Source organism: Lepisma saccharinum, chromosome 24 (genome assembly GCF_977018435.1).
Source record: "Lepisma saccharinum chromosome 24, izLepSacc3.1, whole genome shotgun sequence".
NCBI lineage: Eukaryota > Metazoa > Arthropoda > Insecta > Zygentoma > Lepismatidae > Lepisma > Lepisma saccharinum.
The window spans coordinates 56,153,766-56,173,427 of record NC_139252.1 but is presented as its reverse complement, the minus strand read 5'-3'; the positions used below and the strand labels follow the sequence as shown (position 1 = coordinate 56,173,427).

The 19,662-nt window shown below is 36.5% G+C and overlaps 1 protein-coding gene across 4 annotated transcripts in view; it reads right to left on the bottom strand.

The window, feature by feature from the left end:
• Marf1 (meiosis regulator and mRNA stability factor 1-like protein) overlaps positions 1-19,662 on the bottom strand; it is a 127,436-nt gene that overhangs the window by 20,943 nt on the left and 86,831 nt on the right. For all 4 annotated transcript variants that reach the window (XM_083110916.1, XM_083110917.1, XM_083110915.1 and 1 more), the window contains 9 exons: positions 17,974-18,196; positions 16,792-16,970; positions 13,844-14,019; positions 12,980-13,194; positions 10,704-11,027; positions 8,098-8,253; positions 5,297-5,527; positions 3,910-4,113; positions 1,527-1,794 (listed from right to left, as the gene is read on the bottom strand). In XM_083110916.1, coding sequence (XP_082967042.1) covers positions 1,527-1,794; positions 3,910-4,113; positions 5,297-5,527; positions 8,098-8,253; positions 10,704-11,027; positions 12,980-13,194; positions 13,844-14,019; positions 16,792-16,970; positions 17,974-18,196 — 1,976 coding nt within the window. The remainder of the gene's footprint in view (positions 1-1,526; positions 1,795-3,909; positions 4,114-5,296; positions 5,528-8,097; positions 8,254-10,703; positions 11,028-12,979; positions 13,195-13,843; positions 14,020-16,791; positions 16,971-17,973; positions 18,197-19,662) is intronic.

Here is a 19,662-nt window from a genome sequence, read left to right as displayed (position 1 = left end):
GTTTGAGAATGAATTAATATCAAATGTAACCAGAAAAAAAGTGGACATGCTAATGTTACTGTTTCATTCAGTACGATGTCCTTTTTCAGTGAGTATAGGCTGGTCATGAAATCGTGAATATTATTATTAAACCAGCCTTTCTCTTTCGAGAAAGAACTGCAACGATATGTTCGCAACTTTTTCCTGTCCCAGCTTTTCAAGTACAGGTCAATTTCAATTCCTTTATTTTCAAATAATTTCCGAGAACCCCAGTTACATGACGTGCAGATGATACAGCACTGCTTTGGACAACCAGTGCGTATACATAGTTTCGTCTGCATTTTCCGTGTTATTTTTGCCTATCATAATTAAATGCTTCCTTCTCAGTACAGCTTCACGTTTGTTAGAGTACCTGGAATTCACATCGCATTCGCAATATTTAAAAATAATGCGTTATTTAAACATTTTCTACCATACCAGTCATGACAACACGCTGCTCTTTTGTACTACTGCTGAATGTAAACAAAGATCTATCCTACTTAGAGCGGCCATATTGGAAGCGACACTAGCGCTCAGGTGGTAATTTTAATCGCGAATTGGGTATGGGAGAAATTTGAGAGTACTGTTGTGCATATTTTTGGCCTTACTGGGAATATTTCCGCATTTTTCTGACATATTTGTAATTTTTCATGACATATTTTCCAATTTATATGACATAATTACATACATATTTTACAGTTTTATAGGACAAAGTCCCGGGCCCTACTTATGAGTAATCATGTTGAAATATGATTGTAATCTTTATCTTCAACTAATGGATGTAAGCATAGGCAAGATGTGGCAGTGGAAAATGGAAGCACCTTACATCCCTATTGGAAGAGGCTGTAAATTGTAGTAACGTAGCAAGTTTCAATAATTACGTAACTTAACATCTTGCCCTTTTTGAAGGACCTACCTACTTCATGTTTGGAGAATAATAGACGTAAGAGAGTTACTAACATTTTCCACGAAACTTACTTGTAGAAGTTCTATTAATTTTGGCGGACTCTGCCACCATTCATTTGGGTATTCGTTGCTTCACTGCTGGGCTGGCTTCTGGTTCCTGTAGTTTTCCTGCATGCCACCAGAAGCGCTAGCGTAGCCAGTTCATCTCCTGTGTACACTGGGTTTGTAGCAGCAGAAGCCAAATGTGGTGCACCTGACCGCTGTTGATGTTCAGATCATGTGGGGTGCATAATTGCGTGACTGATTTTGGTGTCAATCAGCATGTGCAATGCATGTCTAACTGAAACCTATTTGATGTTTTTTTGAACTTTAGGTGCTTTGCTAGTCTATTAGTTGGAATTTCCTTGTATCAGAAAAGTGCTGTTGAATATGCTCATTGACGGATCTAGCGATTAAGCAACAAAGTTTCCAAGCGGTAAATTAATAGAACTCCATGTAAGTTTCACGGGAAAAGTTAGCAACTCTCTTACATCCACCTATTATCGAAAAACTTGGAATTAGTCTAGGATAGCTGCTGCTCAGAGCAACATTACTAGACTTACCTTTTGCATCCTGGTTCAGCAGCACGACCCTTTTCTGACCCCTGCCTCGTAGAAGTGCGACATCTGGAATGGCTTGAAGAAGTGCTCCCAAGCTCGGAAACCCACACTGCGCAGGCCGGCAGGGCATGCCATACTTGGAGAAATAAGCAGAATCAAAAGACGACAATGGTATCCTTCCATTTAAATCACTCAGGAGGTGATATGCATTTCTGGAGAACAGTTGAACCGGTGTGAGCTGCAGTATTGTTTCTCCGCTTGCCTCGGAAGCCTGGGAGTGGGCATAGAATCATGTTAATTAAAGTTTGGATTTGTGCCAACATAATTTGTGATAAACAATACGAGGGTGAGTCTAATAAAAACCTTTAACAGTCAGAGAAAAATTACAGGACTGACTACACAGCTTAAATTTACATGAGATATAGACTTATTTACAAAACAATCTCAAGGCTGCAACATTGATCAAGTGAGCTTTTGTCATATTAAAGATGGTGCCTCCTGCATACACATGCACCAGCGAAGAGCAGCGGTTTCTTGTCCTCTGGAAGCCTAAACTTTTAGACATTCTACGGCAAATGAAAACTCAATCTCTATGCATGCTCACAAGTTTACAAATAGAGGAGGGAGTTCGACAATGGCCTGTCCGGTGGAAAGACCTTCGTGGTGGTTAAGTGACTGCACATACATTCCAAATATTCTTCTTCTTGAGATATGAAGGCACTAACTCAGACTTGAAAATATATCAATGGGACTGTGCTAAAATGCAGCAAACTTGTACAACTTTACATGTAGAAAATCTACTAGACAAAAAACAACACAAATTAAGGTTTTCATTTGACTGCCCCACATACAAGTAATGTACACTTTTTTCTTATTGGTATTTCTGGCAGAGACTTGATTTATACACATTTTGTCACAAACCCTGCGTTCCTTCACCTTACAAATAGGCCCCCCGTTGAGTACAGCAATGTAAATTTTTGCCAGGCTCCTCCAGGATTCACAGTCATCACTTCGATTCTATTTCTCGGGTGTGACAATTTCAATGGTTTCAGCGAAACAAACAGGCTTGAGCAGGACTCGAACCTGGGTCTCTGGCATACCATGCCAGTTTCATACCAAGCCAGCCCTGGTTTAACCTGATTTTTCGTTGCCATTTACTACCAGGTAGGGATGGGCCGACATGAAATTTTGGCAGATACCGATAAAAATAAAGTATAAATATAAAATTAACCGATCCAATATAAAATTCCAAATGGTACTTGAAGAACCTGAATGGTTCATTGACCTCCTTAATAAATGTTTCGTTTCCAGGTGACTACAGTGCAAAAAAACAAAGTTTCATATTTAAATATTAACTATTTTAAAAAGCAGGGCATCGAGATTATCCATAAATTATAATATAATAGTAGAATTTTGTAGTGCCTTGCATATTGCTGAATTTCAACTTTTTTTATCCAACAAATAATGAACATTTTTTTTTTATCTTTCTGCCACTTTAGGCTAATTATGACGACGAAGTTGAATAATAATAAATAGATCAAGTTGATGAGATACAAATAACCATGTCCATGTCAAAACTTGAACACTTGAATCTGTCCACTAGGTGACAATTTTATATGAAGTTTCTTACTAACATACCTCTTTGCGTGGAAGGGGTTCATAGTTTCTACATAAAAAAAAATTGTGATTGGAGAGAATACATTCCCCAAGGCTTGACACCATAAGCAAAAGTTATTTGTTTCAGTTACACTATTTGTATTTTTGTTATTTATAGAGGCATGCATATTTAGTTTTTGACGGAAACACGAAATGTGAAATACTTAACACAATGTAATGCTTACTTTTCATGTTTCTCTAAGGTGCGAGGTGGATTTTCCAACCATGTTTTGTCACAAAATGCGAAAAAAACAACAACTCTTGAACATGAAATTTCTTGAAATCTGAATTATCCTGAGTCATGCAAATTACAGAAAATTGATTAATTTTGCTGTAAATATTTGAGAAGCAAAAATGCAGGAATAAACTTAATACTTTGACAACTACATAAATGCGCTTTTAGAAGGAAAAGCTAATATTTAGTGTAGTTTTTAAATCAAATTTAGAGTTTTATTCATAGTTTTAACATCAAAATGACATTTTATGCACAGCTTTTGATCCCGAAATATGCCCAGTTTTTCCTTACCAAAATCTTGATACACCATACATATGTGACGAAGCTCGGCCACCAAGCCAGCAAACTCTACATTTGAAATCCAGCAACATTTACACAACTTTCAGTATGTAACTCCAAGGCACAAATGATATGACTTACTTGTGCAACATATTCAAAGTAACCACAGAGACATAGGGTGTTTGTAGAAATAAACCTGACACTAAGATTTCTTACCTGGACAATATCTGAGAGATCTTTACGAACAATATCCATGTTACACTGAAAATTAAAACGCTGGTTGAATATCTGCAGGAACTCTTCGACCGCCATCTTTCCGTCTACTCTTTCCATCAGCAAACCCCGTACTTTTAAACTCAGCTGACGTATAAACCCTCGATCCACAACAGTCACAATAGGTCCATTTTGTGATGGAACAAGCTGCAATCAAAAATTCACTATGAACCATAATATTTATCACAATTTAAAAAAACAGTGGTATATGACGAAGTAAGACATTTGTCAATGGTTATTTTACAGAAGGCTTCCAAAGGTATAATATGAATCCATACTTAGAGAAATAAATATGTTTTAAGGATGAACCACTGATATGTTTTTGCATTGTTGACTGCAACAATGAGTATGAATGAAGAATTGATGAAAGTAGTCAAACCAGTGATCCTCTGACTTTCCAGCACCCTATTCTACCAAACAAATACTTTATTGTAGATTAGGCACACACAGGAGATGTACTACGTAGAAATTTTTCAGCAAAATATGCAGGCTCGACCAGGATTCGAACCCGGGTCTCTGGCATACCATGCCATTGCTCTAACCACTGAGAAAACCTGGGGGAAAAATACTTTATTGTTTGTTTTTTGTGGGTGGTTCTTCTGCTATAATGCAAATAGCCATCAGGAGTGGAGTACACATAAATGTAAATCTACAAGTTGATAGCTGTGTGGTTTTAAGAACCCTTTAGGTTTTCTCTACGATAACTGCTTGCAGGGGGCTATTGTTAGTAATAGTAACTGTAGTACAGTAACATTTAGACTAAGGTACATATATATATGAATTCAAGGATACTTCACCATGTAAGTAGTGTTTTCTCAACAGCAGATCACAGAGTTTGTGTTTGTCTCTTATAACAGGAGAATTGTTGTGATGCAAATAATTTACAAAATGACGTCTTTCGAGGAACAGGTGTAATACAAATGAATAATGGCATCATGTGTTGCTGTGTGGAGTAATTATTTTGTTAGAGTGTATAATACACACAAAATGTACAATGTTTACACCAATACCTTCTGTAAATAAAGAAAGGCAACACTATAAAAGTGGAGGATGAGGATAATATCAACATACCTCACAGTACCTGCCAATAAGTGGTCTATTGCTAAATGTAGATCTCGTGTAAACATGGTTACTGTGCTGTTGCACAAGTCCTTTGATAATATCAGTGAGCTATTTAAGCTCTTGAAAGACAATGTATTGGTTGCCTTCCCGACCCCTCTGCTGTAAATATGGCAACCAAGGGTTCGAATCCCCCTCATAAAGGGAAGACTTAGTGGAACTGGACAAGGTAAAACCTTCTTAGCTATAATTTATGACAAGTACTACGTACCCTCACAGCATGCGAAATTCTAGACATCAGATCTTCCAGATCATTGCATTCGTAAGCTTCGGGTTTCAGCGCATAGCCATGCTGGTGGAGGAACGCATTGGACAAGGCTCCCAGGGTGAGAGACTGCCTTCGGGTGGATTGGATTAAAGCGACAACCTGGTCAGCAAGCACGCGCAGCCGTTCCTTCATGATCAACGTTACCTTCCGTTCCCCTTCCCCATCATCATCAACCTGCAACAAGCATATTCTCTTTAATGGAACCATGTATATCATCATTGCTGGAAAATACATTTCTACTATTATTATCAGGACTGGGCAGATACTCTTAGATAAAGATACTTAGAGGCATGCATATTTAGTTTTTGATGAAAACAGGAAATATGAAATAAAAAATTGTAATGTTAATTTTTCATGCTTTTGAAAGGTGTGAGGTGCATCTTGTAACCATATTTGTCATGAAATTATGTGAAATGAACTGCAAAAAGACACATTCTTAAATATGAAATTTAGGTTGAATTATCCTGAGTGTTTTGAAAATCACTGAAAATTGATTAATCCTGTGGTAAATATTTGACAAGCAAACATGAACTCCTTTACACAGGAATAAACTTGATACTATTATAACTATATAAATGAGTTTTTCTTAAAGGTTCTCATAATCACTTTTTGTAGATGCAAAATAATCTGGTAGTTATTTTTAGTGGTTTTTATTTTATGACGTTTCGTCCTGGTTTCCATGAACTTTTTCAAGCTTACCCTATATGCACATGAAACTCGCAGAGAAGTGTAGAGTGACTTGCCACGTGAGGTTGTGAGTTGCATGTGTATCTAGGGTAAGTTTGAAAAACTTCTGGGAAACCAGGACAAAACGTCCTAAGATAAAAACCACTATTAGATTATTTTGCATCTATATAAATGTGCTATTAGAAGTGAAATGTTAAGTTCGTGTAATAAGTATAGTTTTTTAATCAAATTTAGGTTTATATTCACCATTTTATTTACAACTTCTGATCCTGAAATATGCCAAGTTTTTGTACCGAAATCTTGATCTTTTATTCACCATTACGTATGTGGCTCTACAGATACTGGAAAAATTGTAACTACTGAAAGTAGTTCAGAATATTTTAATTTTATTATGTAAGTTTTCTACTGGAGCTATTCCACAGCAATCTACCAGTTTTGTTTTAAAATATTCGTAAGTTCATGCGAGATTATTTGATCGCAAAATCCATCTCTCCTCACAATCTTGTTGCTAAAATCAAGTAAATTCTGCATTTTGCATAATTTCTAAAATATTTAGGTTGTGCAACAAAAGTGATGCACAGGATTGTTTGCAGCATCCAGAGTATCTGCCGGTTTGGTGATTAGGTTCCAAACATTTCATCGGTATCTGCCCTGCCCTAATTGTTACAAAAGCATAACGACTGAGATAACTACTCTAGTGAGAAGACAACATTCACGTACATCTATTTCAAGTGGTGTCTTTTCCAAGTACTGTTTCGTCCTGGTTTCCCAGAACATTCTCAAGCGAAGATAAACACACAAACACAACATTACATGACTAGTCACTCTACACTTCTAAGGAATGTCTAGTCATGTGAGTGAGTCATGTAAGGTTGTGTGTGTGTGATTATCTTGGCTTGAGAATGTTCTGGAAAACCAGGATGAAACATCACTTGACAACAACTCTAGATTATTGTGCATCTGTAAAAAGTGGTTATGCGAACCTAAATATTAAAGTCCATCTGCAGGATTTCTAGGATAATATTGCATAACAACTTGTATGTATCCTTGGTCAGCTTAATTTCAGGAAAAAATAGTGATTTTCTTTCTCATTAAAAATTTTCTGTGGTTGCATTATCTTTTATTTAGTGCTATAAACCCCGATTTTACATTCCCCAGTTTTATATTTTCCGCACATTATACAGGGTGTCCACTGTGAGACTCCAACATTTTGAAAGTTTATATCTTTTTCATATCAGGTCATACTGTTGAGATTCCAATAGGAGCAGAATCAGAAACTCAAAAAGTTTACATGGTAATACTGTACTATGCGTTAGAACCACAGTGGTGCTAAAACAATGAATTGTTTCTAAAAATGGAGATTCCAAAGGAACGTGAACAAGTTGTGTGGTGGTAGCACCTCTAGATAATCCTGGCACCGCTGCTGGAACCAGTCATCAAGGAAGAGGTTGTAGAAAATGTAAGATCGTTCAAAAAACATTCTTCGTGCCAGTGTACTGAACTGAATTTCGTGAGTTACTCTGAAAACTTTATGAGTTACATTATCATTTTATGTACAGTAATGATGCTATATAAATTTTTCTTTCTGCTATATTTGTTTAAAATGATGGAGTCTCAGGGTGGACCCCCTGTACATTCAATCATGATTGTCCCAACGTAGCAAAATGTTATAAAATTTTCCTTGATTTTACATTTTCCTGCATTTTTAGTTTTTTCAGCTTGGTCCCCTGAAAAATATAAAAATGGAGGTTCCACTGTATATGGAGCCCTCTGTCCAATGTTCACTTTCTGCATACAGTAGTATACAGTTGGACAGCATGAAGCCAGAAGATTACGATGTTAATTTCCTTCCATTTCACATAGGTGAAGGTTAGGAATGTGTTAGTATTTTTTCCCATAAATTAAATTTGAAAACATAAGTCACTATTTTACATACAGCATTGGAACGTGCTTAGTTTGTGTATCTAAATTTTGAGGTTTTATTCAACTAATGTATTTCAACAGCAGCAACTAAATCTACAACTAACTAAATCCTGTTCGGCTTCCAAAGCAGGTACCTTAGCAATGTCCGGAATCGCTTCAAAAAGTTCAATGAGCTTAGTAAAACCATAGTCAGCAACCCGACACTGGTGCCCAAAATGGTGGTGATACGCTGGGATGAACTTGTTGAAGAGCATGCTGCACTGAGGAGCATGTCTGAGCAACTCTATGACCTGTAAAAACGAAAAGTTGAATGAGGCCAAATTGTTTGCTTTAGCATCTTACGCAACAATTCAAGATATTCAACGGACATCACAGAACTATACAAACTTATGATCTTAATTAGGAATGGTATTGATTAACTGCTAGTAATGCAATAGTGATAGTGTTGAACTAATATAGATATAACACACAATGAGCATCATAAAGTTCAAGTATAATTCTTGGTTTTCAAGAAGAACTTTCCAAATATTCAAGGGTTCCAGCAGGTGTTCTCTATTTCAACCTTACGTATTACCGCCTCTCACACCCACACACAAATGCACAAGTGTATTAGCAACATAAAGGGTCTGCGAGATTCCAACATATCCAAAAATTCTAATTCAATTAAATGGTGCATACATTTAAAATATTTAATTTGAGGTGTAATTTTAGACAGACTCGAAATACAGGGTAATTCAAAATGAATGCTACAAAAAGAAACCATACCTGTGACTGCTGCAATGAATTAAATTCACAATTATCAATATAACAAGATAGTTTACCTTTCCAGGTTTCATCTGGCAACACAAACAAAACAAGCTCGTCATCCAAAATGGTTGCATCAGCGAAAGAAAAGGCTTATTGTGTGCTAGAATATGCAAAAATTTCATCGGTAACTGTTCAGACATTCATAATTTCTGATGTGTGTGCGACTTACTCACTTTATATAGATTAATTCATATTCTCAATAAATTAATCAAAAATACAAAACTTTTGTACTTACGTATAGTGAGTACCTATTATTTCATACGACGTTTCGGAATGTTTCAGGTATTTTTTCTCTGCTACCAGAAATATGTCAGCCACGTCAAATCATCTCAAAGGTCAGGAAAGAAGGAAACTACAATTTAGGTGAGGCCGAGAGAGTGAGTGAGGAGAGAAACTGCACACACACACAACCTCCTGTATACAACGAGGAAGAAACCAACAGTCAGCACCGAGAAGTGTAACAGGCGGGTGTCTTTTTAAAATTTTAATTCTATAGGGTTTCTACAAGAGAAGTTTTTAGCGATGGTTTTAAACAAACTAGGGAATATGGGGGTAGTGAATGTTGTAGAAATGTTTTCCAAATTCCACCCTCACCTAAATTGTAGTTTCCTTCTTTCCTGACGTTTGAGATGATTTGACGTGGCTATGACATATTTCTGGTAGCCGAGAAAAAGAACTTGAAGAAGGGAACAGTTGGTCCCAAAACGTCGTATGAAATAATAGATACTCACTACACGTAAGTACAAAAGTTTTGTATTGCCAAAGAATGTCCGTAGAAACGTGTAGTTTGTGTACCAAGTAACTTGAGTTGACCATTCATGTTATTGATAATTGTGAATTACATTCATTACACCAGTCACAGGTTGTACCATTTCTACCATTCATTTTGAATTACCCTGTACATCCAAAAACACAAATCACAAATGTTATGGGATATACTAATCTATGAAAAACTGAATTGTACAAGAATCTCACATTAAATTTAAGTAATCACATTCAAGATATCTTATCTTGCAATAATCTTCCATCTGTCAGACAGATTGTTCTGCAAAGGGCACTACCAAAGTAAATGGATTGAGAGAATTTGGTTTTGTTTTTCACACAGCTTTGTTTTTCTTCCTAGACAAAAATGAAAGCTAAACTGAAAAACTTGCCTCAGCGAATTTAAAAAATGTAAATTCAATGGGATTTGGATTAAGAAAAGTTGCAATTTTTCACGTCTAAGGAGAAAAATTCACAAAGAATTCCCGGAATTCTCTGAGTAGCCACCCTGTAACAGTATCTGACAATTTGCCCATCAATACCAGTTGATACCTTCCTCCTGCCTGGGTATCTCTAGGATTACCAAGATTACTTTAAGCAAGAAGTAGGAAAGTTGTTTGAAAAATAATGTGAAGCTTTATTCTAGGGATGGGCTGATATGAAATTTTGGACGATACCGATAAAGTACAGATATAAAATTTACAGACACCGATAACCGATCCGATATAAAATTAGAAATGGTCCTTGAAGAACCTGAAAGTTTCATTGACCTCCTTAATAAGTGTGTTTCCAGGTGACTGCAGTGCAAAATAAATTGCATATTTAGACATTTAATTTTTTAGCAAGTAAGGCATGGAGATTATCCATAAAAATTACAAAATGGTAGAATTTTGCACTAAATTATCAGATATTTATCGATATATTGGATCGGTAAAATAATCGGTAATTTTACCGATAAACCGATATGCCTATATCGACCGATACCGATAGAGTACCGATTAATCAATCCCATCCCTACTTTATACATTTTCAGTTAAAAAACAGTGTATTTGAAATGAATTTTTTAATACAAAATTCCCAAACTTCTATTCCTTGTCCCATTTCTAACTTTGAATTGCAATTTTACAAGGAAAGAAAATGTGCAATGAAGCAACACTAAGGAACAACTTACCTCCACAGAAAACTGCCTTGTCTTCTCAATCTCTTCGGACGTCTGTTCACGCTTTGGAATTGAAATGAAGGTCTCCTCGCCAACCTGCGACACCACCACTGTATTCTCGGACACCTCACCCAAAATATCATTGAACTCGCACACCCCATAGTCAGTGATTTGAAAGGGTCTGTTCATAACTTTCTGGTACACGGACGGGAATTCCGACAGACACACTTGTTTGCTAGCCTGAGATTTCAACACTCGGAGAAGATCGGATGTGAAGCGTCTAACTTGGGCCTTATGTGAAAGAGTGACTGTCCTCTTGTTGCCTTCTCCCATCACCTACAACATACAGGAACACATAAATAATACAGGGAAATGGTGTGTCAATCAAATTTATAATAATTTTAACCGATCAATAAGATCAAGCATATTTTGTAGATCTGATGCAATGCAGAGATAGTGGTATCAGAAAATATTGGCTTGAACTGGATCTAGAATAGTGGACGCTTCTCTGGAATCCAAATATATTGCCCAGTGCAAAATGCCACACGTCACCTTCAAGTCAAAATATATTTGAGATTAGGAAAAATCTGTAATTTTTATGAATTAAGTATATGACACAATGGCAGTTGAGAATCTCATATGCAAACTTGAAAATATTTAAACATATAACTGGTAGATTCATATGTCAATGGAATATGTATATATTTATAAACATTTATGTATTATTTCTCCTGTGTGTACATGGCCTAAGAGTTTCATTTTCCATGGGACAACAATGAAAAACTTAAAATGTGTCAAGATGTTCATGTTATTTCATTTAGATCAAGGAAACTAACTTCATAGAAAATGTAAGATCTGGGAACTTGAAAATACACATCCTATGGTATTTGTTTTGACAGCAACATGAAAAATGAGAGATTAAATCACATACATTCAATTTATAAGTTTTCAAAAAACAGGAAAGTCCATTCTTCTATCATACTTTTTTTATGAAATGATAAAAGATAAAAGCAGACCTTTACTGTGTCTTGATCTGCATCCATTCAACCATACTAAAATTGTGCATTAGGGTTAATAGTGCCTTTGGGTATAATATTTAAGGAAAAACACTATAATGAACATATACAACAATGGGTCATTGTAGATTGAAATCTCCATAGTTAAATTTCCAAGTTTATAAGCAACATTCATGTGGAATTAACCCTCAAAAGAGTCTGTGGTGAAATATTAGCTAGTTGTGTAATATATAATTACAGAAAAATTCAAGCTTAAATTGTGGATCTAAGTATCGTTTTTATTGTAAAAGTGTTCTGTGTTATTACAAGACAGTGAATTTATTTAAACTTACATTAATTTTAAATAATCTTGTGATTAAGGAGATAAATCAGAGTACAAATCTAGATAGCATGGAAGGCTAGAAATTCAACAAATTTCATTCAAGTGAGGGAAATGTCTAGCGAGGAAAGTATTAATCAAAACAGAGAGGACGTCCAAATGGAAATTAATGAAATAGTGGAAGTAAAGAACGATACGTCTTCAACTAAAGACTGAGAAAATATGGATGTTGAATCGGTTGCTAAGCAACCAAAAACTCTGAACACAAAATGCAATCTAGCAAAAGTTAGTGGAAAGGAGGAATCTATAAATGGTCCAAAAATTTTCAAAGCAAACATATTAGAGTGGACAATGTAATCAAAAGATATGTGAATAAAAATGACATACTATCCTGGGCATGAAGGCCCATATATTGTTCTTGTTAAAAGCATGGAGCACAATGATGGTAGTTTTAGTGCTATTATGTTAGGTAGTCACTTAAGAGAAACTAGAATTAAGGTTAATTATGTTAAGGCATCGGGTCCTAATCGTGCAAAGGTTTACTTTTTAATGGCCAATGATGCAAATGACTTACTTGAAAAAAGAGTTTCAGAAGAAGTATAAGGTAAATGTCAAAATCCCGAAAAGTGTCTTACACAGAATGGGACTAATATATGGGTTACCGTTACATATAAATTTAGAAGTAGTACAAGATGAAGCAGAGGCTGAGAGAAATCTTCCAATAATCAAAATGGAAAGAATGAAGAAGATTTATCAAGAAAATGAAATTGAAAACAAATTTTATTTATTACAAAGATCGGCAATTCTGCAGGTGCCTGAAAAAAATTGCACAATTTCTAAGCAACAGGCAATACTACACTAATTTCTCCTGTAGAACTGTGCTCCTTACCAAACTCAAGGCTCGAGTGGAGAAAACTTCAAATCTTTCAACAATGTGACTATTACCAACATACCTGTACAACATGGGAAAGAGCTTCAAATAATTCTATTAGCTTTGTAAACCCATAATCAGCCACTCGACACTGTCTTCCGAAGTGATGATGATATGCAGGAATAAAACGATTAAAGAGAATCTGGCAGTGTGGTGCAGTCTTTAATAAGTCCACTAATTCTCTGCTGAATAACGTCAGCTGGCCAGCCAATGGTGGACTAACACATTTTGCCTGTTCTGAAAGTAAATAATAACACCCAAGTTAGCACAAACTGCTGAATACAAGACTTATTACCTGACAACATATGCTGCATATCTTCTACCAGTATTAATTCCCTGCAGCAATATCTAGTTGTTTCTAATATTAAATTGTTGTAAAGTACAGGGTGTCTACAAAATGTGAGACATTTTAGCTCAGAATAAAACAGAAAAGGTAGATACAAAGAAACTAGTATTGTGTGTGGATAGTTACTAAAAAAGCTTATTTCATTATTTTAATACCACAAAAGCACTCAAACTGTGTGCTGATTTATTGAAATATAATCAGTGCCGCAAACTCAAGAACATGTTACCAAAGTATCCTCCTCCTAATGCATTACTACAATAAATGTTGATTTTCACAGAAAATTTCCTCGACATTTCCTAACTGGTAGACACCCTGGAATCTGCGTAATTTTACAATTATTTAATCAATCCATTTCTCGTCACAATGTTGTTGCCTCAGTAATAGTGGCAGAGCTCACGAAATTCCCAGAAAAGTTTAGCCTATACTTTGAACCAGTTCATCAGCACAAGCTCAGCCATAATTATAAGCCAATAAAAGTACACCATTCAAATTTTAGAAGCTGTTTCAAAATAGTGATAAACTTGTACATTGTGCCCTTACCTTCATTGATTTCTTCAATCTCTTTCTTGAGATGCCAGCGAAGAAACTTCACACCACTATTTCCCTGAGTGATCTCAACCCCAGGAACGCATGTGAGTAAGTGTTCGAGAGGAACTCCCTCGACTCCTTCATCCACATCCAGTCTCTGAAATTCTGCTCTATAGCAGTCAGGCAAACTGGAAAGAGACGAGATGCCTACTTTATGCATGGGTAAGGTAACAGGGTCTGAACACACATTAAATTTTACTCCTACCGAGAACACTATTACAAGCTGATACCGATAACCACTATTCCAGAAGTTGCTGAACTTTCCTGCATAATAGGAAGCATACAGTAAGCATCAAATATTTGATTGATTGATTTGTTTTATTTTGCTTTGCTTCTTGTGCCACTTTCGGCTAATTTGCGAAGATGGGGATAAGTGATATGATGAATGGACACTCGCAAACATCCATGCCAAGGTCAGGATTCGAACCCAGTACCCCTAGCATAATAGCGCCATGTGCTAACCACTCTGCCATGCGGGCCAGCTTAAATGCCTATGTGAAAGCTGTGATACACAACTATTGTTCCTGTGTTTCTACCGTGCGTCCATTTTGATCTTCAGCCGAGAGATCGGAAGAAGCGTGGCAGGCGGCGCTGACGGAGATGCCGACATTTGCACCCTGTAATGCCCGCTTATTTTTATGGACATATGCAGACATTTATATAAATATTGCAAAACGAGCACTAACCTGTGTTATAAGATTACGGTTTTAATTTTAGTAGCTCAGTTAGCTTAGTAGCTGTATGTGCCGATGATTTTGACACTCCCACCTCTTTTGAAACACGGCGTAGAGGTTTGTTTGGAGAACGTTCTAACGCTGCACCAATATCATCGAGTTTTGCTTCGGTTAGAATCCGTCGTTTTTGCTTAGGTGTTTTAAAATTTAACAATACAGTTTTTCGTAATTTAAGGACAAGATGTCTAACCGTATCTCTATGTGGAGGTGAAACGCCTGGGAATTTCTGTACAAATTGCCTACACACTTCTCGACACGAGTCTGTTTTCACGTAAGTGTCATTCATAAAAATTCTTTGTTCTAACGTGAACCTTGCGGCTGGCATTCCAATCATCTAACTGACAACACACACACACACTGCAATAACACAAACAAGTAACTGCAAGTAACCAAGAATAACACTCTTGCGCACAGTACGAAATTAACATGCTCTTGGCTTACATTGCTCGCCACTCTTTTCACAGCTCTGTCTTCATCTAGTCGCGAAGGAACAAAAAAACTCTAGCTCGGAGATTTCGGATTGCAAGGAAGCTCACGAACACCATTGACTTTTAACGGTTTCGTCTACAGCGTAATCTTGATACAGTGTTGCACATTCGAAACCTCCAAACGATTCCTATCGCCACAAAACTCTTTCAAGGATATAAACTTAAGCAGGACGTTACTGGTCAAAATTATGATTAAAATGCTTTATTATCTGTGGCTCTTAACATCGTTTCTAAAGCGTATTTATTTGTGTATATAAGGGCAGAACTTGGATGAATTACAGATGATAAATTATAACACAGGTTAGTGCTCGTTTTTCAATATTTATATAAATGTCTGCATATGTCCATAAAAATAAGCGGGCATTACAGGGCGCAAATGTCTGCATCTCCGTCAGCGCCGCCCGCCACGCTTTTCCCGATCTCTCGGCTGAAGATTGAAATGGACGCACTGTACCATTACATGTACATAAATACCGTATTTACTCATGTATAATGTGCACTTTTTTCAAAATTTTTGTGCCCAAAAACTGTGGTGCATATTATGCACGGAATATTTTCTTTTCATGTTTACGGAACCCTATCATGTTATATATCGTTGTAAAGCTTGAGTTCTGTAGGTTCTGAATATGGCAACAGTATTCCATTCAAGATGGCGACACTAATGTGCAATGCGGTTGAAATAAACTCATCACAAAATGAAGGAACGTTCCGATTTCTGTGGTACTTTGGATGAAAGAAAATAATAATTAAAATGTATTACTGGCTAAATAATATGACACATATGGAGTGTGTAAATGCCTTAATGAAAGAAATCTTTTTCCGCTAACTGCTAGTTTGAGGGTCCTGAATATTCCTCTTATAAATGTTACATCAGTCATGAAAAAAGTATATATTTTGAAAGGTTATTTTTTAGAAAAAGTACAGAGAAAATGAGCAAAACCACGTATAAAATTTTAAAGGCCATATTCCACGAATTTTCACTTTGCTATGTAAAGTTCTGCAACACAAGAAAAGCAGTGCCGTTCTGGCAGAATTCGAGCATGCACTCCCTTCCTACTATTACAGTATAAATAAGGTGGTTAAAGAGTGAACGCTTTGGGATGCTAAACACAGTGGGGGAGAGGGGGGAGGTGGCTTGGGTTTGTGACTTACTGTTTACACAAGAGGATATTCTCCTCTTGGTCCACATAGCAACAGGTGACTCATAGAATAGGTATGATGTCACTAGCTCTTGTTTGGCATAGCAACAGCTTTACGACCTAAAACTAAGAAAGCCATTTCATGAACCTGGATTAACTGGGCATTATACACGTGTAAATACGGTATTGATGCATATGAAGTTTTTAAACTGTTCATCTGTATATTCATATGAAATTTCAAAATCACACACCAATCCTTTCAATAACCGGATTTACCTCACAAATACAGAAATGAAATATGGGCAAGTCAGAGGGAAAAAATGCCGTGTGGTTGCTTACATTACAGCAGCTACAGAAGCATTTAAAACTAAAAACGATCTCACCGGAAAAAAGTTACTAAAGCACTGAAAACTTGTTAACCTTGATGTCCTCTAGAAGCATTGAAACTTTTTTAACATTTTATGGTGACAACCTGTAAACATGAATTTCACAAAAAAACTATCACATCTATTCAGGTTGCAGGCAGGCATTTCCCTTACCTTGGCAATGGCAAACTTCCACGGTGAGTGTGCAACAATGAATGAATATGTAAGGAGAACACTTTCAAGCCGATATTGACATTTGGCAGTGCTGCAATTTCCTGTTCAGCCCAACCTTTATCAGGCTGCTGTAGCTTTGAGTGTAATGTGCAATATGGAAGCTCGACTGATTCTTCATCCTGAAAGTAAAAGTACAAATTCTGACATAAGTAGAGGCATGCACATTTCATTCTTCACAGAAACACGAAAGATTAAACACACTTTGAAAGGTGTGAGGCACATTTCCTACCAGGTATAGTCAAAAAATGCAAAATAAACATTTAAACATGAAATTCAGAGTTTATTTATAGACAACATATTCCGACATGTGAATTATTCTGAGAGTTATGCAAAATCACAAGATTAATTCTGCTCTAAAAATTTGAGAAGCAAATATTGACACCTGTACACAGGAATAAAAATATTTTGATTTCTACATTTCCTTAAAAGACTACATCATATGAATTGTAAATTTCCTTAAAAAACTACATCATATGAATTGTGTCTGTATTTATAGAAACAAAATCGCAGAATTTTGCATTAAATTGCAGGCTACATAAATATGGGCCTGGTGCAGTGCACACGCAGCTTCCGCCAAATGCCAAAAATAAATGCTATGGACTCTAACCCTGGCCATCCTAACTAACCTACGTTACGACTTAGGTTTAATAATGCACATGTGGTTAGTTTATGAGAGCCAGGTTTAATCTCAGAATTTGAAGCTGGCTGTGCTCTGTACCAGACCCTTATACAGTGGAACCCTGATTTTACATTTTCCCGCATTTTAAGTTTTTCAGCTTCATCACCTGAAAAATGTAAAATCGAGGTTCCACTGTATACATTGGATGGGCAAAATTATAAAATAATCTGTCAGAAACTCATCACATCCTTTTGTTTACAATATACAATTTAAAATTTCACATTCCTACAGTTTTGTCGCAAATTTCTGACCTCTGCTAGCATTTTCCTCACTTCAGGATATGCTGTGTTGGAACAGATTACTTTAGAATATTGTTTTAAAAATTTTTAACCCACTATTAGCAGCCGATTACAGTGCACAATATATTGCCTCGCCCTTTAAAAAAATAAGACAAGTTCCTAATGCTTCCAAGAACTTCTGCAAGAAATTAGGGAAATAGCTACCTGATCGTTTGCCATGTTTGCGGGCGATGGCGTTCCTCTGTAGTCTGGATTCAGCCTGACCATCCTCCCAGTTGCCTCATCTCCAATGATGATAACATCTCTCATTTTGTACAAATCAGAAACACTCACAGAAATCAGGTACCTGCTCTCAAAGAGCTCACGAAATTTGAACAATGGTAACTGGCGACCAGGTACTTCAGAGAGTAAAGCTACTATCTGAGACCTGCAAAAGGAGTTCATATCACATTCTAAAGTTTTGCCCAATGGAATAGTTTCTAATATATATGTAGGGCTGTGTACTTTATGTTTAATGTTAACACTGATAGCAAACTAAATGCATGGCCATAAAAGTAGGCAGCAGGGCAGAATTGCGCTGGTGCCACCACACATGGGAAAAGCAAAGCGAGTGCGGGACAATAGTCGCTGCTTCCCGTGCAGTGTGTGGCAACGTCAACCAGGCTGAGTTGCCTAGTTCAAGCATCAGACAAACCTTTCCAAGGCACTTTTGTGTCATCCCTGACCTTTCGAAAATACTGTCAGTTTGTATCATATGGATTACAAAGACCAACTCTACAACAAGATCTTTCATTCTTCTAAAACCTCTGAACATGCAGGGTTGTGCTCAGACTTGGCAACAGTGCAAACTTCTGCCACCTGCCTAATATCATGACCGTGCATTTAAGTAAAAATTATACCATTTTTTCTTTAGAATATAAAAAGCATCTACCTAACACCACCTATTCATGTTCATTGAATATCTTGGTTGTAAAGATTCCACCATGACATGATCATTACTTTCTTTAAAGACTGTATTATTTATAGGGACCCCAATTTTTCACAAATGCAATAACATAAAATGTTATTAGCTGCAAAAAGAAAAAAAAGTTGATGTGTGTATTTTTTTTATTTTGATTTGTTTTATTTTACTTTGCTTTTTATGCCACTTTTGGCTAATTTGTGAAGATTGGGATGAGTGATTTATTATATGATGGAATTGATGAATGGACACTCACAAACATCCATGCCCAGGCCAGGATTCGAACCTGGGACCCCTGGTGTCGTAGCACAATGTGCTATTCACTCCGCCATGGAGGCCAGCATGATATATGTGGAGTGGCATGTTTTGAGCACATTTTTCATTCATTGAAAATTGTGAATGATGCAAATTGTGGGTCTTGGAAAATTTCAACACATTTTGTGCTTAAAAACTGACAATACCAAAAAAATTTAACATTTTCTTTTACAAGATGTGCCACATTTACGAACGTATAATGTGCACTTTTCCAAAATTTTATCCAAAAGAAAATTATGGTGTTACACTGAAATAATTACAACAGTTACATGAAACCACATGCAAATGTATGCTTCATGATTTTTTCACCTTCCATGGAAACGTTTTGTTCAGTTTTTGTGGCAGGGTTCTGATGCGAGCTCGAGTGTGTACCTACCATCACATGGGATATGTAACATCCGTATTTGTCACCAAAGAGGCACAATTATGGCCGAGATCAAGGGGACACTTACCATCATCCTGGAGCCATAATATCTGTATTCCTCACATGAGAAATTGTGGACAGTAAGTTTCTCAAAAATAATTTCCAATGCATGAAACTGTCACGAAGAAACATAGGACATGTGACGTACAATTTAAATTACTAGTTTACAAGCACGGCGAAGGAAAAATTTAGG